Consider the following 26,933-nt stretch of genomic DNA (forward strand, 5'->3'; position numbering starts at 1 on the left):
CCTGGAGATGTTCAACCTGCCCCAAGTGTGACTGCTCTGAGCTTGGAGATGTTCAACCTGCCCCAAGTGTGACTGCTCTGAGCTTGGAGATGTTCAACCTGCCCCAAGTGTGACTGCTCTGAGCTTGGAGATGTTCAACCTGCCTCAAGTGTGACTGCTCTGAGCTTGGAGATGCTCAACCTGCCCCAAATGTGACTGCTCTGAGCTTGGAGATGTTCAACCTGCCCCAAGTGTGACTGCTCTGAGCTTGGAGATGTTCAACCTGCCCCAAGTGTGACTGCTCTGAGCCTGGAGATGCTCAACCTGCCCCAAGTGTGACTGCTCTGAGCTTGGAGATGTTCAGCCTGCCCCAAATCCATCTGGCTCTGTGCTTGGAACTGCACAACGCAGTCCAAACCCAACTGCTCCTCCTTGAAAAGGTCACAGAAGAACCAGAGCCATGCTGTGTCTGCAGCCAGCCACTAATCTGGGTCCCTGTAGGGGATATCTGCCTCAGATATGAGGCAGAAGGACACTGGAGGCCTTCAGACACTGGGGAAAATCAAAATGAAATTCACCTGGATTATTTTTTTAATACTTGGGAAAATCTGGCAGTGCTTCCATCTAAATCTATTTTAAGCCAGCTCCCAATTCTAGGCAGGTATCAAGGGAATGGAGATGAGCTCAGCCACATGGCCCCAGTGGACTTCAGCCCTCTAATTACTCTGAAGAAGCTTTAACACTGCCAAGCAGTCCATGGAGATCAAGTTCCTTCCTGCAGAAAGGGATCTGTGATGGGAAATTTCATACAGAGACCTCTGCAGCATAAAAAAGCTTCTGCAGTGCAAGAGGCACCCAAAATGGGCTGGAAGGCCAAATGCCAGCCACAGCTTTGGGAAGTTCCTCTTTCAGAAGGGCAACAAAACTGGTGAAGGGTCTGGAGAACAGAGCTGGTGAGGAGCAGCTGAAGGACCTGGGGTTGTTTAGACTGGAGAAGAGGAGGCTGAGGGGAGACCTCATTGCTCTCTCCAAGTCCCTGAAAGGAGGTTGGAGTGAGGTGGGGATTGGTCTCCTCTCTAGTATCAGGTGATAGGAAGAGAGGAACTGGCCTGAAATCGTGCCAGGAGAGGGCTAGGTTGGAAACTAGAAAAAATGTCTTTGCTGCAAGAGTGGTCAGGGATTGGAAGAGGCTGCCCAGGGAGGTGGTGGAGTCCCCATCCCTGGAGGTGTTGATGGCACCTGGGGCTATGGTTCAGTGGCCATGGAGGTGTTGGGTTGATGGCTGGACTCAGAGGGCTTTTCTAGCTGGAACAATTCTATGAATTATTCCTTGGAAGAGCACAGGCTCAAGAATTAGGTCTCCAAGGCTGCTCAGCAGCAGGCAAGGTGGGAGCTGGGCTTGAGGAAATAAAGTGTCAATCCAGCTGGAGGGTGCTGAAGCTCAGGATGGAATCCATCAGAGAGCAGAAGCATCCTCACCAAAGGGCCCCAGCCAGCACCTGCAGCTCCAAAGCACAAAGTGACCAAGCCTTGAGGGCAAGCAGCAACAGGAGCTGCTCCCTCAAGCCCCCAGCAATGAACTTCTCCATTTCTAAGCTCAGCAATCTGTCCAAGTCACACACCTCAGCCTCACACAAACCTCACTATCAGCCCTCAGCAACCAGTGGGACTCTTGTGAGGGTGAAAAAAACCCTGGGCCACGTTTGCAGCTCCTGAGAGGTGCCCTGCTCCAGCCTCCCCACACCACATGGTCACTGCTTTGGGCTCCTCCTCCTTCCTCTTGCTTCTTTTGCCCTTGGAGCCAGCATCTCCAGAACACTAAAGACACCAAGAGGCTGGGTTTTGGTGTCCCCCTCTGACTAGGAAGGGGGTGGGAGAGTGGTTTGGTTTCATTAAGAAGTGTTTATTGTTCCAGATGAGTACAGCCCTCAGGTTTCTTATGTTTCCAATTTGCTTTTTAGGACTCTGGCTTTCAGCCAGAGAAATGATTTTTAGACTCTAATTTCCAGTAGCTTTTTTTTTTTGTTGTTTTTTTTTTTTCCTACTACACTTCTACTCAGAGAAGCAAGCTGTGTGAATAGAGAGCAGCAAGGCAAACACTCCTCCCTGCCAGCCCATGCACAGGAAAGCTGCAGTTTGAAACCTTTCCACTCACACACACAATTGAACACACAACCTGCTGGTCCTTCCTGACCTCCCCTCTGTGTGTCCCAAACCTGAGTGTCCACTCCTCCAGCAAGGCTGATGGGGACAGCAGGGATGCTCTGCAAAACACAACCTCTTCTCCCAGCCCCAAAACTGATCCCTTCCTCCAGGGAAGGTGGTTGGGATGATAGCTTGGCTTCAGGAGGAGGAGTGACAGCTTCACTGGTGAGGAGCAGCTGAGGGAGCTGGGGATGTTCAGTCTGGAGAAGTGGAGGCCAAGGGGAGACCTCTCTACAACTCCCTGAAAGCAGGCTGGAGCCAGGCAGGGGTTGGTCTCTTCTCCCAGGGAAGAAGTGACAGGATCAGAGGCCTCTTTCAAGTGACTCTTCTGCTTGAAACTCCACTTTGGAGCCAACTTTGAACTTCACCAGCAAGGCACTGTCTCCTCTGCCTCCCCCCCAACAGCCTGCACCAGTTACCCAAGGAAGGAACAGCCTCTGCATACCATCATCACTGGTGTGGTGTTCAGCTGTGACATCCTGAACTGAGTCTTCTGCTGAGGCTCTCTCTCCATGAGGACTTTCGCTGCAACAGAAGGAAACAGAGATGGTGCTGGTCAGGGGCAGGAATGGAGCTTTCTTGTTCACAGCTCTCAAAGCATCATAGAACAGCAGGGGTTGGAAGGGACCTCTAAATATCACCCATCCAACCCCCCCTGCTAAAGCAGGATCACCCAGGAATGGATCCAGATGGGTCTTGAAAGTCTCCAGAGAAGGAGACTCCACAACCTCTCTGGGCAGCCTGCTCCAGGGCTCCAGCAGCCTCACACCAAAGAATTTTCTCCTCCTGTTCAGATGGAACCTTCTGGGTTCCAGTCTGCATCCACTGCCCTCTGTCCTATCAGAGGACACCACTGCAAAGAGCCTGGCCCCTTCCTCTTGACACCCACCCTTCAGTATTTATAAACAAGATTCCCTCTGGGGCTGCTCTGCTCTCCAGGCTCAACAGCCCCAGGGCTCTCAGCCTTTCCTCCTCTGAGAGATGCTCCAGTCCCTTCCTCACCCTGGAAAACCAGGAGCAGCCCTACCAGAAGTCAGTCTCTAGCTTCCACTCTGACAGACACTTGATGGCTGCATTTGCACATCTTGAAGTCCCTGGCTCTAAACCTCCAGCTCAGCTCTTATTTGCTCAAGCAAAACCAAACATCTTCGTTAACCTTCCTGTGTGCCATCAGCAAAGTCCAACTTCCAGATCTTCCAACCTCTGGAGACACTCAGAGTCAGACAGCAGTGGCATGTTGGACTTAGCTCCTCTCTGCCATGCCCAAATTATTCCCTTAGCTGTAGTCTCTGTTGCTCTAATTAGCTCATTAGATGACTGATGAGATTGCTGCCACTTCCTGGGGGAAATCAGTTCTCAATTCCTATCTCCAGGCCTGAGTTTGTCATCTCCATCCCTTCCCTTTCATCCCAGCCTTAATCTGTCCCATTCATTCCACTGAAGGACTCCCCCAGCCAGCTGAATTGCCTGCAAGCTTTATTTACAGAGCACCCAAACCACCCAAAGTGCTCACTGATGTTTGGCACCAAGAAAAAGCTTTAAAAGGATCAATAGACAACAAGTGACAACCAAAGCAGCTGCAGGAGCAGCTCCCTCAGGACAGCAGCAGAAAGGAGACTGGAGGAGGCTCCACTGCTTCTACCAGGCAGCTCCCCCAGAGCTGCTCTAACTCATTGAAAGAGATTTTTAATTCTCTTCACACAGTTCCATCCCCATTCTGGCTTTGCAGTGGTTAAAATAAGTGGCCATGGATGTCAAGTCTTCTCCCTCTAGCAGGTTTCCCAGGACCACAATAACCAGGTGGGGTGGGAATCTCCCCAGAGAAGGAGACTCTCTGGGCAGCCTGCCCAAGGGCTCCAGCAGCCTCACACCAAAGAAGTTTCTCCTCCTGTTCAGATAAAACCTCCTGAGTTCCAGAGCTGCTGTAACTCATTGAAAGGGATTTTTAGTTCTCTTCACATGATTCCATCCCTCAATTCTGGCCTTGCAATGGTTAAAATAAGTGGTCAGGGATGTCAAGTCCTCTCCCTTTGGCAATCCACCTCTTAAAAAACAGGGGGGAAAAAAAAGACAAAGGGGAGGAGGTGAAATGTTTGATGAATTCTGGTCTCTCATTATGCTTCATCCATGTGACACAAAGCTGCCCCACCACCTTCTGAGTCACTACCTCAGGAGCCAACCTTTCCCAAAGCCTTTATGCTACTTCATAAACTTCACAGAAGAATCTGCAGCCAAAGGGGGGGTCCCAGGAGGAACACAGCACCGAGGGCTAAGGTTTCATGCAGACAGTGAAGTCATGGTGCATACAGCCAGCATCTCAGCTCCCAACCCTGCACACAGGCCACGTGGCTCCTCCTAGCCATGCCTCCAGCACCACTTTCCACCAAAAAAAAAAAAAAAAAAACCAAAATCAAAACCAAAAACAAAAACAAAAAAACAACCCTCCTCCTTGGCTCTTAGACATCTGAGCTCCAGGAAGCTGCAGTGGGAAGTGTCAGGCTGCTGGGTTTCACCCTGAGGGCTATGAAAGTACAAGCAACAGGAATCACCAGAGGCATGCAGGGCCAGAGCAGCACCCAGGAGCTGCAGGGCCAGAGCAGCACCCAGGAGCTGCAGGGCAAGAGCAGCACCCAGGAGCTGTTTTCTTCCCTGCAATTCTGATGGTCCCATGTGCCACTGTGCAGGACTCCTGGGCTCAGATCACAGAATCCCAGCATGGTAGGGGTTGGAAGGGACCTCTGGAGATCACTCAGTCTAAGCCCCTGCTAAAGCAGCTTGCCCAGGATCACAATGGCCAGGGGGAGTTGCAATCCCTCCAGGGAAGGAGACTCCATAACCTCTCTGGGCAGTCTGCTCCAGGCCTCCAGCACCCTCACAGCAAAGAAGTTTCTCCTCTTCAGATGGAGCCTCCTGGGCTCCTGTTTGTGCCCTCCTGGAACCCTGTAACTACCTAACTACCTACCTACTACTGCAATATCAGTGCTTGAACAAGAACCAAATGCTTCTTCCTGGCTTTATGAAGCAGTCTCCCTTGCTGGCTTCTATCAGTCTCTGCCTAGTGAGGTCTTAGGTCAGGCTGGTTAGGAAGGGCAATGAAAAAAAAAAACCCAACCAAAAGCCTTTGGAAAATTGGTGTCACCTTCCAGGACACTTTGCCTCCCACAAACTCATGTGGAGTGTCACCCACACTGGCCTGCACACTTCACAGCTTTATTCCCTTCACCTGAAGGGACAAAATCTCCTGTCAGGGTTAAACAAAAGCCTCTCCTGTCAGTGTTTCCTTCAGGTCATCAAAGATCCTGCAATTCTTTTGCTTCTCCACCATTCTCTCCTATCTAACATCAGCTAAAAACATCAGAGTGAAGGGTAAGAAACTCAAGAGGCTTTCCAAAGGAGGCTCTGGCAAGTCTTCTGCAGCAAGCATGGAGCAGCCACTCCTCACCACATGGACATGGAGTGAGCTGATAGGCAGGGAAACAAGGCAGCTCTGTCACCAGAGTGACTCCATTGCAGGAAATCTATTTATTTGAGGAGAGGAAAATAATCATTTGCATTCCTGAGAACACTGGAGAAAAGGAAGGAGCAGAGGGTGGTGGGGGAAAGCAGGACACACTTTAACATTCCTCATTTTCAGAGGGAGAGATCAGCTTGGCCAGTAGGAAAAGCAAACACCTCCTTTCCTTCCCCCACTCCCCAAACCTTCCACCCCAGATGACAGGAGCCGCTCTGGCTGAATTGTTTCCAGATGTGGCTTTCAGACTGAGCAGGCAGCCTGGCCTCTGGAGCTTTATGCTGGCTGCAAATGGTGATTTTGCATTCCTCCCTCCCTCCCTCCCTCCCTCCCCCCACCAGCACTGCTGCCCTGAAAATTAAACCATGCCACAGCTTTCTAGGTTCAGCTGCAAGTGACCCCTGTGTCTGTAAGCAAAGGCACTCGAGACAAGCAGGGAAGAAAAAAAAAGAAACCAACAATGAAAAAAAGCCAAAAGCAGGAGGAAAAGATTAAAAAAAAAAAAAAGGGGGGGGGAAAAGAAACAAACCAAAGGATTTTGGCAGCCACCACAGCACAACACTCAAGAAAATCCCTACACAACCTTGCCCTTCAAGATAAGTGAGCTGGGTTTGACAACTGAATAGCTACTTTCTACCAGCTTCTCTGAGCTGATGGCTCTCCAGGGATACCAGAGGCATCTTCCCTTCCACAAAACACACTTGGGGAAGGCTGGGCCAGATGCTCAGGTGCAGAATGAGCCCAGGCAGAAGGCATGCCTGGAGCAGGCTGGTCAGAAATAGCTATCCAGCCATTCAGCTTCTCCTTGGTGCTACACATCATACCAGTAATCCTCAGTGCTTCCACCTCTGCTATAGACTGGACCCTCCAGCTCCCTTGGGCCTGGGAAGATGTTCTCATGTTGGATGATGATGGTTTTGATCAGTTCGTTGACGTGAGCTTGGCAAGAGACTTGGTCGTGACCTTCAGGCACAGACATCAGTGTTGGCCCAAAGCAGATGGCTAAATTGTAGGGATCCATCATGTTCTCTTCACTGAACTGAGATAAACTGCAAAAGACAGGAGTGGGGAGGAGAGCTATGAGCAGAAATCATCATCATCATCATCATCATCATCATCTGCTGGAGAACACAGAGCTGAGCTGGGAAGGTTTGCTTTGGGTTTTCATAGAATGGCTCAGCTTGGAAGGGACGCCAGAGATCATCTACTCCAACCTCCCCATGGGCAGGGACACCTCTCAACTAGCCCAGGTTGCCCAAGGCCTCATCCAACCTGGCCTTGAACACCTCCAGGCAGGAGGCAGCCACAACCTCTCTGGGAAACCTATTCCAGAGTCTCACCACCCTCCTACTGAAGAACTTCTTCCTGTGCTCCAGTCTAAATCTGCTCTCCCTCAAATTCAAAGCATTCCCCCTTGTCCTGTCTCTAGACACCCTCATGAAAAGTCACTCTGCAGCCTTCCTGGAGGATCTCTGCAGGTACTGGAAGGCAGCTCTAAGGTGCCCCTGGAGCCTTCTCCTCTCCAGGCTGCACAGCCCCCAGCTTTCTGCTGTTTATACCTCACAGGCTGGCACACGACACCTCTGGGTCTGCATTTACAGAGCTCAACTGGCCTTGCAGCAAGGGCAAGGCTGGTTCTGCCACTTCTCACCTTCACCCCAGGTGCTGCAGCAGGGCCATGGTGCTCTGCAGGATACTCACTGGTTGAGGAAAGCAAAGAGGTATCTCATGACAATCAGAGTGGTCTTCGGCAGGTTCAGCAGCACTTTGCGGACGTGCAGAGCTCGCTCTTGCAAGTTGTCCATTGCTGGAAGGAAGATAGAGCACCACAGAGTCACCCCAGCCCCACACCCCCCACCACTACACCCTGATGGTTCCTCTGAAGAGCCCTCAGGAGGGCAACCAGGAGTACAGCAGCAGGAAGAAGGAAGGATCTGCCCAATTCCCCCAGCGCGGCCCAGCACGGGGACAGCGAAGGCTGCGGAACCCTCTGGTGAAGCCTTTGCCAATGGAGGTCCCTGAAAGTGTGAGACTGCACTGCAAGCCTGTTCCTAGCGTGGGAGCAGTGGATGTCATCTGTTTGAAGAGTTCTGGCACAAGAGCTCCTTGAAGCTGAGCTGGAAAGGTGGGTGTTTCAAGCAGGGATTGTATAGCCCTCCGAGGAGAACGAACATAGTTGCAGGGTGAGGCAAAGAGCTCTGCGTGCAGCAGCCCACTGAGAACTAAGTGGGCAGCATAAATCAGCTCAGAAGGGAGATCTTATTTGAAAGCAGAGGGTTTGTTTTTTTTTTTTTTCCCCTCTTAGTACAATGTGAATTCAGCTCTGCAAAATGCATTTATCAGGAGAAGAAAACCACGAGGCATTTTAGGAGCAGTTATCTCCTGCTTGGCTTCAAAGGCTGCCACCGCAGAAGCCATTTCACTCCGTGGACAATGGAATCATTCTCCCATTCTGAGGGACTTGGCCGTTTAAAATGAGGTTGGTCACACACAAAACACCCACAAACAGCCCTCTGCTTGCCAGAAGCACCTTTAGAAACCAGCAGAAACGTTAGCAGCTGGACTGTGACTGCCCTGATGATTGATAGCCTTTAGCAGGAATCAATAGATGGTTCTGAAGCTAAAAGGTACATGACAACCACTCTGCCAGCTGAAGACAAGGTGAGAGCAGAGCAGCAGACAACACAGACACTGTGTAAGCTATCTAGGGGAAGCCCAGAGGATAATCTCTGCTCCCAAGAGGGCACTTCTGACACCTTCTGATTGATGAGAGGTCTGCAAGATTATTTTTCAGGAGTGGAAGGGTTTGGTTTGTTCTGGTTTAAGAGCAAGCCTGTCACAAAGAACCATCTCAGAAACCTCCATGACACAGCCCTTACAATCTGGGCATTCCCATCTCCTCCTCTCTCTGTTCCTTCCCATCTCCCTGTTCATTCAGAAAAAAAAAAAAAAAAAAGGAAGAATTTCCATTCTAGCAGAAGAAGAGTGGCTGTCAGCTAGACTGTGGCTAATAGAGACCAAGCTACCAGCACAACACAAACCCAAAGTTAACCACAAAAAGCTTATTTTGGAGCCAGGCAAACAAAGGAAGAAGAGAGGAGAGAAAAGTGGGAGATGAGGAAAATGAATCCCATTTCCTTTCAGATCTTTATGTACTTACTGACACAGGCAATCAGATCATGGAAGATGTCCTTAGGGAAGAGAGGGTGCTCCAGCCCTCGAAAATAGAGCTTCAGAACTCCTGCTATTGAGTCCATGTCATGGTCATTCTGGTCCCCAGCCAATGGATCTTCCCCTTTGGGGCCAGGAAAAGAAAAGCAGGCAAGGAAAACAAACAAACAAACAAAAGATGAGACTCCTGGAGAGAAAGTATCAGACTGAAGGATGCACCTCAGCTGGAGAGGAAAGAAAAAATAAAAACCAAAAAACATTCATGCAGCACAAATCCCACCTCCCCCAACTGCACACCAAGCTGTGTGAGGTGGAGAGAGGTCTCCTGTGCATCCCAGCTGAGCAGGGAAGCCTCTGACAGCACTCCCAGGAGATCTGGGGCAGCTTTCCAGCCAGTCTGCCACAGGAGGGCCTGGCTCTCACCCACTCCTCCAGCAGTAGTAACACTTCAGGCTCTGTGCTCCAGATATTTTGGGGGGGTGCGAACTTCCCAGCTCCACCATGGGAGGCAAACTCCCAACTGGAGCCAAGGCAGAGTCAGTGGAGATGGAAGAGGCCACTGACAATGCTAAGCTTGGCTCAGCAGGGCACAGACACCTGAGGTTGAACTGGGTGGGGGGAGAATTGTTCCTGGGACAGCTGAATTTGTTGCTGCAGATCCACCACAGTTATGTCCTGGATTCCAAATGAAAGGAATCCCACTTAAGGAGTTGTTCCTTAGGGAAAACTCCTGATCAGCTATAATGAGATCTAATGATGGGGCAATCCTCCAACTGCAGCTATCCATATCCATTATGTGACTGGAATTACCAAAGCTTGGGAACACAGGAGATAATAAATGGGCCACTCCAAACTGCAGCTTTAGCTTTGATATTAACAACCATCAAGGGCTCTGGATGAGGTAAGAAACTGCAGGGATGTTCTTGTTTGCTTTGGCAGTTCTCTGGGGCATGTTTGACAGAAACAAGCACCAAAAACCTCCACTAAAACCCAAAAATCACCTTTTTATTTCTGCATTTACAGATTCACAGATTGCAGAGGGTCAGAAGGGACCCTCAAAGGGCAACTTGGTCCAACCTCCCCCTGCACTCAGCAGGGACACCTCCAACCAGATCAGGCTGCCCAGGGCTACAGCAAGTCTGGTCTTGAATGTCTCCAGGGATGGAGCCTCAACCACATCCCTGTGTGACCTGTTCCAGTGTCTCACCACTCTCCTTGTGCAGAACTTCCTCCTGATGTCCAACCTGAATCTCCTCTGCTTCAGTTTCAATCCATTGCCTCTCATCCTATCCCCACAGGCCCTTCTCAACAGTCCCTCCCCAGCCTTCCTGTAGGTCCCCTTCAGATACTGAACTGCAGGCAGATGGAGCTGAAGGCAAATGCAATTAGAAGCCACACTTCACATGTTTTTGGTCACTAAACTTCTCTCTTCCCAAAAGCAAAAGGAACCTGCTAGGCCTGATTAATTCCTGCTCACCTCTCTCAGCAGCAAGCATAGAACACCCTGACTGTATTCTTCCAGAGTCATGGATTAGAAGCTTAGCATCACAGAATTCCTTTGGTTGGGAAAGGCCTTCAAGGTCATTGAGTCCAACCCTTCTGTAACTCTACCAAGACTGGCTCACAGCCCTCAGCACCACATCTCTGCCTCTTAAACACCTTCAGGTCTGAGGATTCAACCAGCTCCCTGGGCAGCCTGTGCCAGTCTTTGAGAACCCTTTCAATGAAGAAGTTTCTTCTACTATCCAACCTACACCTCCCCTGGTGCAACTTGAGGCCATTTCCTCTTGTTTCTAGGGAGGAAAGACTGACTCCCACCTCACTCCAACCTCCTTTCAGGGGGCTGCAGAGTGCCAAGGTCTCCCTTCAGGTCTCCTCTCGCTTTGTGTTAACTGAGGGATTGAACAAAAGCTCTGCTTTCAGATGTGCTGCAAAGGCTGCCTGGAGTGCCAGCTTTTCCCAACCTGCCCTGCCAGGGAGTGCAGCCCAGCAAGATGCTGATGAGTCAGGAGGCTCCCAGCTGCTCTTTGCCTTTGTGTGGCATGGTTCCTCCTCACTTAGGAAATCAAATCTATTAAAAGCCATGTCAAATTAACAGTCTCTTGAAATTGACTCCCCTCACTTGCTGATATTTGGAATAAAAGTGGCCAAGTTGTGCCTGAGGAACGTGGAAAGCAGCAAATTTCATCCTCTAGCAGGCAGCCCAGGCACCAAGAGCAAGGTAGGAAAATGCAGTTACAGCCAATAATGAAATTCTCTCTATCCTGAAGTGTTACAAATAATCAATAAGCTCTCAGAGGCGAGAGAAGATTGAATTCAGAATATTTATTATGCTCTGGAAGATAAAGCAGAATGCCAAACAACCCAGCATGCAAGGTTAATGAGCACTGGGGAGGTGGTTTGGGCTGGGCTCACAGAGGAGACACAAATCAAGAGGAACAAAAACACAGCCAGCTGCAGCCCAAACAGCCCAGGTCAGAGCTCTGAAACAAGTGCACAGATTTGGCAGTAATTCCTGGGCTCCTGGAAAGGATCTTCCTTACCTCTCTCAAATGCATTTTTGATGTCATTAACTTCAACTTGTGACCCAGACACTCTGAAGATTCCTTCGTGCTGCAAACCTGGAGGACAGTAAGAGGTCATAGATTGGTTTCAGTTGGAAGGGACCTCAGAGATCATCCAACCTCCCCCACTATGGGCAGAGATGCTTCTCAACTAGACTTGGCTGCTCAAGGCCTCATCCAGCCTGGCCTGGAACACCTCTCTCTGGGATTCCTCTGCACCAGCACCATGTCCTGAGTCACTCAGAGCTTCCACATCACTGATCATTTGATAGGAACACCACAGGATTCCTTTTGCTCACGGAATAGCTTTGGTTGGAAGAGAGACCTTTGAGATCACCAAGTCCAACCATTAACCCAGCACCACCAAGTCACCACTAAACCATGGCCCTCAGCACCACATCTCCATGACTTTGAAACCCCTCCAGGACTGAGGACTCCACCACCTCCCTGGGCAGCCTATTTCAGGGCTTGACTACTCTTGATTGAAAGAATTTTTTCCTAACATCCAACCTAAGCCTCCCCTGGTGCAACTCGAGGATATCTTCTCTTGTCCTATCACTTGTTCCTTGGGAGAAGAGCCCAACCCCCACCTGGCTCCAGCCTCCTTTCAGGGAATTGCAGAGAGCAATGAGGTCTCCCCTCAGCCTCCTTTTCTCCACACTCAACAACCCCAATTCCCTCAGCTGCTCCTCACCAGCCCTGTTTCTCCAGACCCTCCCCCAGCTCCCTTGCCCCCCTCTGGCCACTCACCATGTCTGCTAATGAACCTTATGCAGCTCTCCACAACCAGGGGAATGGCTTGGGAGGAATCCTGTGCAAAGAGAAATTGAAACAAGAGCAGCTGTCAGAACACAGAGTGATGGGAAAAGTGGAGGAAAAGGAAAACCAAGACCCAGTTAGCAAGCCAGTTTGTCCTCTGCTCTGCCACTTTTCTCCTTCCATGCACTTCCAGATGTGTTTAGTAAATTGCACATCAGCACCCAGTGGTCACAAACCACTAAATAAGGTGAACCACAAGGGTACCTGGCTCATGGAGAAAACATTGTCAGGCCATGACCCAAACACAGCTCCCATTCCATCTCCTAGATTGCCACTTTCCAGCTTAAAACAGCATTAATGGAGATTTTCAGCATGGGAAGAAGCCTTTACACCTCCCTGCTCTCTGCTCAACAGGCACCCAGATGACTTTGCAGACAATTTCTGCAGCATCTGCAGTTATTCCTCCCATTTTGAGGGAAGAGCAGCTCAGCAAACACAAGTGCTGCAATTTGCTGAAGGTCAGATGGCAGTGATTAAAATGATGATGTGATTACAACTTGTTCCCGCTCAGGCACAGCCTCTCCTACAGCAGTGTTGGGGCAGCAATGCCTCTAATTGATCTCCCAGTGTTCACTTGGGAGGATGCTACAGCAGCAGATCTCCATCAGCTCAGAGAGATGACAGTCAGCCCAACCAAAAAAAGAGAAAGAGATAGATGTTTATATAAAAATAAACCAGCTCAACCCTTTTCCTATCTGGTTTGGGTTTAATGGCTCCTTTTATTGCATGTTATTTATTGAAGTGTCACAGAACTCGATCATACAGTGACAATAATTCCTCTCCTAATTAGCCCCAGCCAGTCAGAACCAGCTTTCTATATGCTGCACAACACCAACCAATTAAGAACACTTCAGAAGCCATCCTGCCACTCCACCAGCCCCTGAGGACATGCTTATTACTAATCAGCCAAGCAGCAGCATCACCCCCCTCAAGACTTGGGGTTGAGTTTGACAGGAGGAGCTCACAGCGAAGCTCCCCAGCAGAGGTAGAACCTCTTGGAGCAGTTGTGGGTTAAATTGTTAGGTCACAATGAAAGGGAGAAAAAAAAAAAAAAACGCCAAACCAAACAAAACAACCCAACAAAATCCCAATAAAATTGCAAAGGATTACAGGGAGGTCACTGTGAGCTGTGGGATGAGTGTTTGAGAGCAGATTTGTTTGCTTTTCAGCTTTTCCAATCAGAGACTCGAGTCAGGACACCAGACACTTCCAAACCTGCTTGTGCAAACGGCCATCAAACACACACACAATGTCCAGCACAGGCCAGGCCCATTTTTAGAGCAGAAATGAACACTAATTAAGCTCAGAGAACGAAGAGAGGTTTGACTCTGCACACCAAACCCACAACTTGCTCTCTTCTTTCATTTCTGCTATACCGAGAGCCTAAAAGCTACAAAGCAGCACCCCTGGACAGACTGCTAAATAGAATTCCAGACCAAATTTTGTCTTTACAGCAGCAGTGAGACATGTTTTGTGTGGTTTTCCCCTATCTCAGAGCAACACATTTGAGCTCATCAGGTACTAAAAAGTCAGAGCTTATCCACCCCAGCCAGAGAAACAAAGCATCACTCTCTCTAAGCCTTTATGCCAAGCGAGCACAACCAGCAAGCAGTTACTGGTTTAACAGCATTGCAGTGGGATACCAGTGGAAAAAAAAAAAAACCACAAACAACCAAAAAGGCAAAAGGGGCACAAAGAAATAACAGCATGAAACCCATAAACCACCAGAGCCCAGACAGCTCAAGGCTGTTGGGTTTCAAAACACAGAGTCAAATTATTTCTCTGTTTTGTCCAAGCGACTGAGCCAAGCCTGTGGGTCGTGGTTTATTGATGCGACTGCACGAAGAGGCAGCAGTTTCACTCTGGAAATGAAAAGGTTCATCTAAGAGAGGGGAAGGAGGGAGGATAAAACACTTGCCTGCTTCCCACCTATCCTCCCTCTCCTCTGTTTCCTTATTAAGGGAATGTTAATTACCTGCTTCCTTATGGTGGAGCTGCGCCGGCCGCTGGTGGGATCAGAGCCGCCCGTTTGTGCAGGAGGGAAAAGCAAACAGAAAAGTCAAGATAATCCTCCACTACCAGCCCCTTTCTCACTCAGAATTCCAAACCATGCACTCTTTGGAGGAGGAGAAGGAGCCAGATAGACAACTCAGTCATAATGACTTAGTCTCTTTCAATTTAAGGGAGCTTCAGGAAGATTTTAAGCATCTTTAAATGGCTAAAAACCTGCAGCAGACACAAGGGAGTCTCCTGCTTTGACAGAAGATTACCCCTGACATTTTAATTCCAGCCATATGGAAATCTGTCAGGCAGGGCTCCTTGCTGAAGATGAACTTGGTTATAAATTGCTTGAAGCTGCTGCCTGGAAGAGCTGCTCTGCAGAGGGGAGAAGCAGGTGGGAGCGTGCTGGCTCCTCCCGTGCTGCTCCCAGCTGCCACTCTGGGGTCTGCTTCAAGAGTTTCTGCTAAAACTTCAAATAACTAATGACCACAAAGCTCCTCAAACCCAGGCACACAGCAGCCAGGCTAAGCCTTTGCAGTCTAAGCCTAAGAACAGGACAGCCCAACCACACAGTGATCATCCAGAACATAATTAAGATTCCATCTCTTCTCCTCAGCAGCATTTCCCTGATTTCCTGGAGCTGTTATTTCAATGCCCTTGACATCCCAAACATACCCAAGATGACCTTGAATCTCCAAGCACACCCTGTCCTTTGTCTCAGACTTCATGTAAATCACAGAATCAAAGAACCAGAGAATGGCTCAGGTTGGAAGGGACCTCACAGATCATCTCCTCCAAGCTCCCCACCATGGGCAGGGACACCTCTCAGCCAGACTCAGCTGCTCAACGTCTCATCCAGCCTGGCCTTGAACACCCCCAGGGAGGAGGCAGCCACAACCTCCCTGGGCAGCCTGTTCCAATGCCTCTCCACCCTCACTGTCAAGAATTTGTTCCTAATCTCCAGACTAAATCTGCCCTCTTCCAGCTTCAATCCATTCCCCCTCATCCTAGCACAGCAGATAACAGCAGAGAGGCTCTAATGCATCATCCCAGCCAATTCCCTGCTAGGGCAGATGGCTGCTGAATTATAAATAAGGTGATTAGAAGTGTGAGTTTGAAAAAAAGACTGTTGCAATGTGTTAATTCAGGGGAAATTCCTCTTGTAAAATAGAAAAATAAAATTAAAAAAAAAAATCAACAAATTCTGAATGAAAAAGAAAAAAAAAAAGAGGGGAAAAAAAAAAGCCAAACAGCTTCCAGGGTCTGCCACATCCAAGAAGGTCTATGGGAAAGGATTAGCAGCAATGATTCTTTGCTATTTCAAATTGTTTCATGATGAATAATATTTTATTATTGCAGATGTCAGGCTCTAATTAGGACCTGTCAGCTTTGCTTTGCTGCAAGGAAGGTGAAAAAAGCAGTAATGGCTCTGGATCAGCAGCAAGCACCTCCCTTTTGTTAGCAGGGCAGAGATGCTGCACAGCCCCACTCCAAATCCCTCCTGCCCTTGGAAATCCATCAGTTTGGAGATAGGAGATTTATTCTGTGATATAAAATTCCCATCAGAAGCAGCTCAGTTATGGTTCTGTGGTTAGTCCTAATTATAAAGGAGAAGTTTATTCTCCATGACCTCCCCACTGCTGTCACCCAATGCAGGGCAGAGCAGAAAGCATCACTGGGATAGAGTTATTCTGACTGATGGAACTCAACCCCTTTTACACCAACCCCACAGAGCCATGGGACCCTCCCCTCACAAATTGCAGGGAGCTGAGATTGTTTAGTCTGGAGAAAAGGAGGCTGAGCAAAGATCTTATTGCTCTCTCCAACTCCCTGACAGGAGGTTGGAGCCAGGTTGCTCTCTGAAGTATCAAGTGATAGGACAAGAGGAAACAGCCTCAAGTTGCATCAGGGGAGGTTTAGGTTGGATATTAGGAAGAATTTCTTGGCTGCAAGAGTGGTCAGGGATTGGAACAGGCTGCCCAGGGAGGTGGTGGAGTCCCCAGCCCTGGAGGAGTTTCAGAGCTGTACAGATGTGGTGCTGAGGGCTGTGGTTTAGTGGTGACCTGGCAGTGCTGGCTTGAAGGTTGGACTCCATCATCTTACAGCTCTCATCCAAGCAAAATGATTCTGTGATTCTACAAATCAATCAATCCCTTATGGAACAGATACACAGCCTGGGCTGGGAGCTGATCTAGAATGGCTCTGACCAATTTCTATCATTTTTCCCTTAAAAAATGCCCCCCCTAGGTCACACCTACCTGGCAAGGGAGCAGTCTGTCCTCTGACCTGGTAAGACAAAGAAAGAGAGTGTTAGAAAAGAGGAATGGAAAAGTACTCCTGATGGCTTTGTAAAGGCACTTTGGGAAGGACATGGAGGAGAAAAAACATAGGAGAGGGAGGGGATGGCTCTGGGGAGCTGGACAATGGCTGCTCCCCCAGGCACACTGCAGGAGAGGCCACCAAAGCCCATCCCAGCCAGCACAGCTCCACCATGACTGGCCAGGAAACCAGCAAACAGCTCAGGCTGCCCAAGGACTCTTTCTTTGGAAAGCACTGTTTTGGAAAATGAGTTCCCTCAGCATTCAAATTGCTGACTGCTGCTGCCAAAGGAATGGGCTCCTCAACCTCTCCCAGCCCTCCTCCTTCCCAGGGGCAAGAGATGATGCTTTGTAAAGCCACCCTGTGAGACTGAAAACATTCAGGGATCTGTTAGCCCACAGACTGAATGTGCTGGCATGGAGCTATTTTGGGAGGCAGATGTTTGATGAGCTTCTCCACAAACATATTTAGAAAAACATCCAATGAACTGGCACTGAGTTTGCAGGGAAGCAGCCAGGCCAAGGAGCTGGAGAATGTAGGCATCATTGTGTCCAGTACTGGGACCAGTTCTGGGATCCCCAGTTCAAGAGGGACAGGGAACTGCTGGAAAGAGTCCAGCAGAGGCCACAAAGATGCTGAGGGGTCTGGAGCATCTCTCTAAGGAGCAAAGGCTGAGAGCCCTGGGACTGTTGAGCCTGGAGAGGAACAGCCCCAGAGGGGATCTGAGCAATGCTCAGCAAGAGCTAAAGGGTGGGGGACAAGAGGCTGAGGCTGGGCTCTCCTCAGTGGTGCCCAGTGGCAGGACAAGGGGTAGTGAGCACAAACTGGAAACCAGAAGGCTCTACCAGGAGAAACTTTGTTGTGAGGGTGCTGGAGGCCTGAAGCAGGCTGTCCAGAGAGACTGTGGAGTCTCATTTTCTGGAGAGATTCCAACACCCCCTGGCCATTGTGCTCCTGGGCAAGCTGCTGTGGGTGCCCTGCTTTAGCAGGGGGGTTGGACTGGATGGTGTCCAGAGGTTCCTTCCACCCCCCACCACGCTGGGACTGCAGAACAGCCCAACAAGGAGTAAGAAACCAAAAAACCTAATGTGTGCCTTTGGGAACCTTAGAGCCCAAAGCCTTTGCTGACACAGACCCCTCATCAGTGAAACCCTACTGCTTTACAACAGCTGAGAAGCCACCTTCCTGCTCCTGGGGAGATGGAAGAATGAGCAAGGGGAAGGTCTAACTGCTGATGGCTGCCACTTAGCTGAACGCATTTTGATAGCCACTTTCCTCTCCCCATGCAAAGGCAAACCAGGGCATCATTGACATGAAAATGTTATTCTGCAGCAGAATCCTCAGCCATCTGTCCCATTTCCATCAGAGAATATTCATCTCCAGAAATTAGATGGCTGTGGCAACAACATCAAGGGGGCTCCTGCATTAGGGTGACAAATGTGTACAGTAGGCAGGGACATAATTACTTGTGGCTAGGAAGACTTGCTGCTGTTTTTACTAGCCTGGAACTTGTCATCTTTAGATTAAGGCAATTTGCAAGAGGGCTAATAAATGTTCACCTGAGGATGGGGCAAGGAAGAATAGAAATGGGACCAAAGCCATAGAATTTTGTTGTTTTCTGTTTTTTTCAGGGACATGCAGCATTTTTTCAGTCACGCTTCTAACTGTGCCCCAGGGACTGGTGAAAGGAATTTTATTTGCCCATTTCCCAATTAAGTGGCATTTTATGGCTGGGTCTAGGCATGGTCCCCCCAGTTTGTACCATTAACCTGCTAATGTGGTTTTGGAGATGAGCTGCACCCTGCCTTTCTCAGCTCCTTTTGATCTCAGCAGATGACAGAAGGGATTTTTATCAGGAGCTGCTGGAGCTCACCCGGACACACACTGGGTCCCTTCACACAGTGACTGAGAACCCTCTGGTTTGCCAAGCAGCCAGGGGAAAACAGAAGCAGCTTTTACAAATCTACATAGCAATACAGAAATCACATTTCATTTCCTCTCCTTGCCCCCCTCCCCATCACAGCTTGAGATGGGTTCAAGGGGCAGGCAGGTTAAGAGGAAATAGGTCTCGGTATGCAGAGGTCAGCTATGAAGCAGGAATGTGATTAGTCACAGGGGCAGCATGGGTGTCACTTGCAGATATTTAGAGGCAGAAGAAAAAAAAAATACCCTAAGGACACAGATCTTTGGCTTCATCCACCCTTGCCACAGGACAGCTGAAGAAACCCTAAACAACTCCAAGCAGTAAAACTCAAAGCCCATGGAGGCATCCTCCCCAAACCTGCGAGCGGCTTGGGTCTGCCTAAACACAAAACTCTTCAATGACTGCAAGCAAGAAGCAATTTTATTTTTATGGTGCACTTCCAAACTGAAAGCAAAGCACTTCAAAGGCCACATGCTGCTCCAGTTTTCAGTCAGAAGGTTTGCACACCATAAACTGTGGGGAGTCCAGTTAGGTCACACATCAGAACAGGAGCCCTACTCTTGACATCTAAACCCAGGAACCAGTGGAGCCATTTTTTTCCCCCCCTGACCTGACATTTAAACTATTAAAAACCTTCTCCTCTGCAAACAGGAGGCAGACAGGTTTCTATGGAAACTTGGATGCAGAGTTTAAGCCTGTTTGGCCAACAGGATTTGCCCATACCATGAAGGGAAAGAAATCTCCCTTTGTTCTGACACTACCAGCAAATCCATATTCAGTTCTGGCTGCTGCCCCCTGACTAATGCCCTCTAGATAGGCAACATATTTTACATGCTCTGCAGTTTGTTTGTTGTTCCCCTAATCAAAGCCTGTGCTCATGTACATCAGCTTGGCCTGCACTGAAGCCACAGAGCTGAACTACCATGAAAATGAAACTTCTGACCAGCCTAGCAAGGCAGTCAAGTGGGAGTCACAAGGCTTGAGCTCAGCACAGGTTATTGAGAAGCAGAATCTGGCTGGAGAGGAGAGGACAGGAAGAACCAGTGGGCAAATGCTTCATTTGAACAACTAAGTGATGCACATTAGAGATTCATTAAGCATTTTCCCTTCACCATTAATCAAGCAGCCATGGAGGTCAGAAAAAAACAGATTCCTAAAACATGAGTCTGTCCACTCTGCATCAGTAATCCAAGTGCAAGAGCCTGGCTAATTGCAGTAATGAGCAAGCCTGAGACTCACTTTCTCCCAGGGTCTTCTGAAGAAGGTCATGTTTGGCTTGGAGCTTCGTTATCAGGTTCCTGCCTTCCAGATACTCCTTCATTTTCTGTGAGGGGGGGGAAGCAAACCAAACAAGATCAGAAGTGAACAATTAATTTCTTTGATTGCATTTGTGGTTACTGGATTGGGAAGATAATGCTAAGCACAGAATTACACTGACATTTCCAGTGCAAAGGGTGAACCAAAGCTCCCTGCTTTATATGGATTGAAGCTTGAGGAGGGCAGATTGAGACTGGAGATCAGGGAGAAACTCTTCTCAGTGAGGGTGGGGAGACACTGGAAAAGGTTTCCCAGGGAGGTTGTGGATGCTCCCTCCCTGGAAGTGTTCAAGGCGAGGCTGGATGAAGCTTTGAGCAACCTGGGCTGGTGGGAGGTGTCCCTGCCCAGGGCAAGGGGGTTTGGAACTGGATGAGCTTTAAGGTCCTTTCCAACCCAACCCATCCTCTGAATCTCTGACCACAGCCAGGTAAATGTGAAGCTGGATCCCTACAGATCTGCAGGGCAATTTCCATTGTTCCACTGCAGGATCAGCTTTGGCATCTTCTAAGACATCTGAGGAGCTGTCACAAAGGCTTCTCCTCTCCAGGCAGGGGTGGGATGGAAATGCACAGGCAGCTGAGGGAGCAATCTGGTTTAACCAACTAAAAAGCTGCTTCTGTGCTTATTCTCTCACTTAACCTCTCTCACCCCACTTGCCTTGTCAAATGGTGGCTCTGCCTCCACGCTGGGTGAGGCACAGGCTTGCAGGGGACAAAACAACTGCAGATCCTCTACAGTCAGATTTGTTCCCTCACTGGAATATTACACAGGCAGGCACAGTTGCTTTTCCCACTCGCTTCTGATTTTTCATAGCTCTACAAATGCTCTTTATTTTCCCCCCTCCTTTTCTTTCCCTTTTCCCCCCTCTTTTTCTTTCCCTTTCCCCCCCTCTTTTTCTTTCCCTTTCCCCCCCTCTTTTTCTTTCCCTTTTCCCCTCTCTTTTTCTGTCCCTTTTTGCCCCCTCTTTTTCTTTCCCTTTTTCCCCTCTCTTTTTCTTTCCCTTTTTCCCCTCTCTTTTTCTGTCCCTTTTTGCCCCCTCTTTTTCTTTCCCTTTTTCCCCTCTTTTTCTGTCCCTTTTTGCCCCCTCTTTTTCTTTCCCTTTTTCCCCTCTCTTTTTCTTTCCCTTTTTCCCCTCTCTTTTTCTTTCCCTTTTTCCCCTCTCTTTTTCTTTCCCTTTTTCCCCTCTCTTTTTCTTTCCCTTTTTCCCCTCTCTTTTTCTTTCCCTTTTTCCCCTCTCTTTTTCTTTCCCTTTTTCCCCTCTCTTTTTCTTTCCCTTTTTCCCCTCTCTTTTTCTTTCCCTTTTTCCCCTCTCTTTTTCTTTCCCTTTTTCCCCTCTCTTTTTCTTTCCCTTTTTCCCCTCTCTTTTTCTTTCCCTTTTTCCCCTCTCTTTTTCTTTCCCTTTTTCCCCTCTCTTTTTCTTTCCCTTTTTCCCCTCTCTTTTTCTTTCCCTTTTTGCCCCCTCTTTTTCTTTCCCTTTTCCCCCCTCTTTTTTCACCCCCTCTTTTTTTCTCCTTTTTCCCACTCTATTTTTTTTTATAGCTCTTTCATCTCTTCTTCTGCACTTCAGAACATTCTTTATCTCCACCACGCTGCAGCACAGAAAATCCTCTGCTGTCCACATTCTAATTAGGATGTGTTTACACTCCCCACCCCAACCCCCCCCCAAAAAAAACCAACAAACCAAAACCCAACAAAAACAAACCAGAAAAAGCACAAAACTCTTCAAACAGCACAGGGCAACTTCAGAACCCTGAGACAGTTAATAATTCAGACAGAAAAATGAATGCAAAAAAAAAAGGGATCCTCATTTCCTCATGAAATGTTACAGTTCTTGTCTTCAGCTTTCCCCAGGTCTCATAGAATCCTGGAATGATTTGGGAGAATCTTAGAGATCATCCAGTTCCAACCTTCAGCAACCAAGTCTAGGTGAGAGGTGTCCCTGCCCATGGGAAGGGAGGTTGGAGGAGATGATCTCTGAGGTCCCTTCCAACCTGAGCCATTCTCTGATTCTACAGCAAAAGATTCCCAGAGGAATGACAAAGCAGCCAGCACAAGAGGAATGATTTTTATCTGTTTTGAAGCATTTATGAAATGGGAGTGAATCTAACAGTTAAACACACATCTGATTTAGGACCCAAAAAAAAAAAAAAAATACAGCCTGGCATGAAATTCACTAAAGAAAGCTCTTATCACCTTGTAAAATTGCAGTGACTCAATTAAAAGCTTCTGTGAGCTGAAATGGGAAGATGATAATAACAATAAAAAAAATGAAAGAGCTAAATGTCCTTTTGAGTTTGGATTCAGTTTGAAAATTGATATTTACAAGCTATTAGGTTCCTGCTCAGACAATTCCTTTTTAGATGCAGAAGAAATTAAATTTTCCACTCTTTCTCCACAGGCTAAATTTGGAGCTGTAGAAGTATCCCAACATCATTCTGTGATTCTCCACAGCCCCAGCCCACACCACAGGAATGGGAAACTTCCTCCTCATAGCTGCTCTTCCCTCAGTTTCCACTTCATTGCTCTCTGCAGTTCCCTGAAAGGAGGTTGGAGTGAAGTGGGGGTTGGTCTCTTCTGCCTGGTATGAAGTGAGAGAAAATGGCCTGAAACTGTGCCAGGGGAGGTTTAGGTTGGAGATTAGGAAAGGTTTCTTTGCTTCAAGAGTGGTCAGGGATTGGAACAGGCTGCTCAGAGAGGTGCTGGAGTCCCCATCCCTGGAGGTGTTCAAGAAACCTGTGGCCATGGCACCTGGGGACACAATTCAGTGGCCATGGTGGGGTTGGGTTGATGGTTGGACTGGATGACCTTAGAGGTCCTTTTCAACCCACACAGTTCTATGATTCTGTGATCTCTGTGCTGGGGCAGATGTTTTTCAAGCACAATCTGCTCCCTCTGCCTGTTCAAAATCCATCCCAGAGGCATTTTGGTTAAGGTGGCAGCATCACTTTCACCCTCTCCTGTGAGCATCAACTCTAAGCACATCACACAATGCTGAAAATGAACTCCTTACTGTGAAGTAGAACTGCTCTGTCTCCTGCTGGTTGGCTCTTCTCTTGGCAATGCTTGGTTTGCTCATGAAGGTTTCTGAGACAGTGGATTTCACAGACTCCATCGAGTTGCTGTACTGAAAGCAGTCAGAGACATCAAAGTCCTCTATTGTGACTATGTCCTGGATTGTCTGGAGTGTAGCTTCCATTGTCTTCTTCACCTGCCCAGCAGGAAAGAGCAAAAATGAGCAACCTGAGCTAGTGGAAGGTGTCCCTGCCCATGCCAGGGGGTTGGAACTAGATGATCTTAAAGGTCTCATGGCAGAGGGTTTGGAACTACATGATCTTTAGTGACTCATGCCAGAGGGTTTGGAACTAGATGGTCTTTAAGGTCCTGTGCCAGGGGGTTGGAAGTAGATCCAGATGATCTTTAAAGTCACATTGCAGGGAGACTGGAACTAGATCATCTGTAAGGTCCCATGCCAGGGGCTTGGAAGTAGATGGTCTTTAAGGTCCCTTCCAGCCCAAACCATTCTGTGATTCTATGAATGAGAGCACTTAAAAACTGCAGGTAGTATGTCACAAGGAGCAGGTAGGAAGTACCCTGGAGCCTATTTCTAATGAACAGCTATTACTGGTTTCATATCCTCTGTGCCTGACTAAAGTCCTTTCCTCCTCACAGAGCTGCTCCAGGCCCCTCAGCATCTCTGCAGCCTCCACTGGACTCCCTCCAGTAGCTCCCTGTCTCTCCTGAACTGGGGAGCCCAGAACTGGACCCAACACTCCAGATGTGGCCTCACCAGGGCAGAGCTGGGAGGAGCAGGTTCATGAAGGTATTTGAAAGGATCCTCTCCACACCTCCAGCTTGCCCAGGAGATCAATCACCAATGAACTGCTGGCCCCAGCTGCCTTCCTCTTGAATTTTACCACAAGCCTTCACTAAAAGGATCACAGCAAGGAGATTCCTCCTTAACTAGGCCCCAGTGGAAGTTCTCAGAGGGGTGCTGGTGGCTCACCTCTTCATTTTCAATCTTCAGTGTGGATAATCGAGACTGCAGCTGCTGGCACCTCTGCACTAACTCACTCTGGACTGGTTGCTGGGCACATATCTGTGACTCCTGGAAGAGAAACAGCATCACTTTTAGAGGGCTAGGAAAGAAAAAGACATCATCAAGAACATTGCAATTACTCCAGTCAATTATTACAAGCAAACACCTTCCAAAGTGCTTCATTATAAAACTCTGCAGCCCTGGATTTCAATCAGTGGGAAAGGGCCAGGTTGCACCAACCTGCAGCTCCCTTCCTGACTGGACTGAAAAGGCAGCAGAGAGAGAACATCAACATCAAAAAAACCCAAACCTAGAGTAAGCTCAGCATGTGGTCTGAAAGTCTGAAGGTGTTTCATCACACAGAGGAGGCTAAATCATGCTGCACATCAAGAAGAATTTGGGTCAGGGGGATGCTGGGCAAGGGGCTGAGCTCACTCAGCTGAGCAGCCTGCACACTGCAGCTGCCAGTACCATTCATTATTTAATGGACTGAGTGGAGTAGAAATAAAAAAACAGGGTAGGGACATGTTAAACAGGCCAGAACTGTGAGCTTCCCTGGAGTGCTGAGGATTTGAGGAGCTGGAGCAGGTCCAGAGAAGGGCAACAAAGCTGGGGAAAGGTCTGGAGAACAGGGCTGGGGAGGAGCAGCTGAGGGAGCTGGGGGTGATTAGTCTGGAGAAGAGGAAGCTGAGGGGAGACCTCATTGCTCTCTACAGCTCCCTGAAAGGTGGTTAGAATGAGGTGGGGATTGTCTCTTATCCCAAGGAACTAATGATAGGACAAGAAGAAATGGCCTCAAGTTCAACCAGAGGAGGGTTAGGTTGGAGATGAAGAACAATTTCTTTGTTGCAAGAGTGGTCAGGGATTGGAAGAGGCTGCCCAGGGAGGTGGTGGAGTCCCCATCCCTGGAGGTGTTCAAGAAACCTGTGGCCATGGCACTTGGGGCCATAGTGGTGTTGGGTTGCTGCTTGGACTGGATGCTCTTAGAGATATTCTTCACCCCAGGCATTTCTTTTGTTAGTCTTAGCTCACAGCATGAGGCAGTTTTCCTTTAGTTTTATTGTGTTTTCTTTTAATAAGAAAAACATTAAAAACCAAAACAGCTGTGTGCCATGAGGTCAAGGACAGAAGTTTCATCACTCACAGCCACAGAACCCATCACATATTCACCCTGGTACTAGGCAGGACCACTGCCACAAGCTGCTCAGCCTGCATTTATAAAACACTCATTTGGCCTTGAGAAGGACCAAGATTAATGGCTGGGAGCCTGTGAGCTGTTAAGTGAATGACACTCTGCAGGCCATTCTTTTTCATCCCACCATCTTCCAGGTTATTACCAAAGCACAGGATAAAACCAGGAAGGTTATTTGTAGTCTGAAGGTTTCACTGAAGAGGGAAGAGACAAAGAGGAGCCTCAAGCAGTGGCTATAATTCATAGTCCAAAAGAAGAGGCTGGCTGCAAGGGAGCATCCTTCCAGTGTTTCCTCAGTGGTCAGGAGGAGAATCTACAAATCCAACCAATTGACCTAAATTATTACACTGTCCAAGTGATGCCATTTAGAAGCAGTTGCAGCCTCTGTGACTTTTAAACAGTTCCCAGTTGAGAAACCACATCTTGACAAACCTACAAAGAGAGAGATTTTGATTGCCACAACTGAAAAGTCCTCCAGCTGCCTTAACTTGCAGTGAAGGTGGAATCAGAGAATTGTTTGGGTTGGAAAAGACTTCTTAAGATCATTGAGTCCAACCATCAACCCAACACCACCACAGCCACTAAACCCTGGCCCCAAGTGCCATGGCCACACATTTCTTGGACACCTCCAGGGATGGGAACTCCACCACCTCCCTGTGTAGCCTGTTCCAATCCTTAACCACTCTGTTAGAACAAATTCTTCCTAACGTCCAACCTAAACCTCCCCTGGCACAATTTCAGGCCATTTCTTCTTGTCATCTGATGCTAGGGAGAAGAGACCAACCCCTGCCTGGCTCCAACCTCCTTTCAGGGAGTTACAGAGAGCCAGAAAGTCTCCCCTCAGCCTCCTCTCCTCCAGACTAAACCACCCCAGATCCCTCAGCTGCTCCTTGTTCTCCAGCTTTGACAGTGGAGATGCACAAAGATACACACAGGTGGCCCTTGAGTGGCTCTGTCTAGCAAAGAGGAAGGAAGCAGAGAGGCAGAGCTGCAGGATCATGAACTGACCATGTCACCCATGTGAGGCTGGAACTCAAACTTCATGGGTGGGCAGAAGACATTGTTGTACATCTCCATCAGGCGCTGCTTGTCGCTGTTGGCATCCAGGTTCTCCACGGCGTTCTCGATGGCATCCAGCCCCTCGTGCTTCGACTGCTCCAGGTTGAGCTCAGCAGACAAGAACGTCCTGAGAGCTCTGTTGAGGCTAGCATGGTAGCCCAGGTCACAGCACTGCTGGAAAAAAGACACACAAGTCCAGATGAATGAGCAAAGAAATGGCAATTAAAACGCTTCTGAAGCCAAAAGGGGTAACAAATTGTGACCTCCTGGGTACCACAGCTGTCCCACACCTCTCACTGATCACAGAGGTGATCTTGACCAAGCCCCAAACAGAATTTCAACCTCTAATCTCACACCAATTTCAACATCATAGCATGGCTTGAGTTGGAGGGGTCCTTAAAGAGCATCAAGTTCCATCGTGTTACAATTAGCCTCCAAGTACAGCTGAAGCCATTGAGCTCCTGGAGGCCTCATGGAGTACCAGAGTTTGTTTCATGCTGTTAAAACCCCAAAAGGTAGCCTAAAAATGAGTATGTTCAGTGCATCTCTTTTAAAAGGGCAAGGGTTTGAGACCTAGAGCTGGGTAGATTAGATTGGACATTAGGAAGAAGTTCTTGACAGTGAGGGTGGGGAGACACTGGAACAGGTTGCCCAGGGCAGCTGTGGATGCCTCCTCCCTGGAGGTGTTATCAGGTTCCTGCCTTCCAGACACTCCTTCATTTTCTGTGAGGGGAGGGGGGAAATAAACCAAGGTAAGTGAACAATTAATTTCTTTGATTGCATTTGTAGGTTACTGGATTGGGAAGATAATGCTAAGCACAGATTTACTCTGACAT

General features: G+C 48.6%; 1 protein-coding gene across 2 annotated transcripts in view; it reads right to left on the reverse strand.

Moving 5' to 3' along the window:
* SRGAP2 (SLIT-ROBO Rho GTPase activating protein 2) overlaps positions 1-26,933 on the reverse strand; it is a 115,108-nt gene that overhangs the window by 9,693 nt on the left and 78,482 nt on the right. The window contains exons 7-18 of one of the 2 annotated variants that reach the window (XM_054395958.1): positions 26,047-26,268; positions 23,814-23,915; positions 22,821-23,018; positions 19,733-19,817; positions 16,509-16,536; positions 14,225-14,255; positions 12,181-12,241; positions 11,410-11,487; positions 8,856-8,990; positions 7,397-7,502; positions 6,520-6,744; positions 2,630-2,709 (exon numbers count right to left, since the gene is read on the reverse strand). In XM_054395958.1, the coding sequence (XP_054251933.1) occupies positions 2,630-2,709; positions 6,520-6,744; positions 7,397-7,502; positions 8,856-8,990; positions 11,410-11,487; positions 12,181-12,241; positions 14,225-14,255; positions 16,509-16,536; positions 19,733-19,817; positions 22,821-23,018; positions 23,814-23,915; positions 26,047-26,268 (1,351 nt within the window). Of the gene's footprint in view, positions 1-2,629; positions 2,710-6,519; positions 6,745-7,396; positions 7,503-8,855; positions 8,991-11,409; positions 11,488-12,180; positions 12,242-14,224; positions 14,256-16,508; positions 16,537-19,732; positions 19,818-22,820; positions 23,019-23,813; positions 23,916-26,046; positions 26,272-26,933 lie in introns of both variants that reach the window. The other variant, XM_054395959.1, reaches the window with a different exon arrangement.

Source organism: Indicator indicator, chromosome 35 (assembly GCF_027791375.1).
Source record: "Indicator indicator isolate 239-I01 chromosome 35, UM_Iind_1.1, whole genome shotgun sequence".
In the NCBI taxonomy this organism is placed as follows: Eukaryota; Metazoa; Chordata; class Aves; order Piciformes; family Indicatoridae; genus Indicator; species Indicator indicator.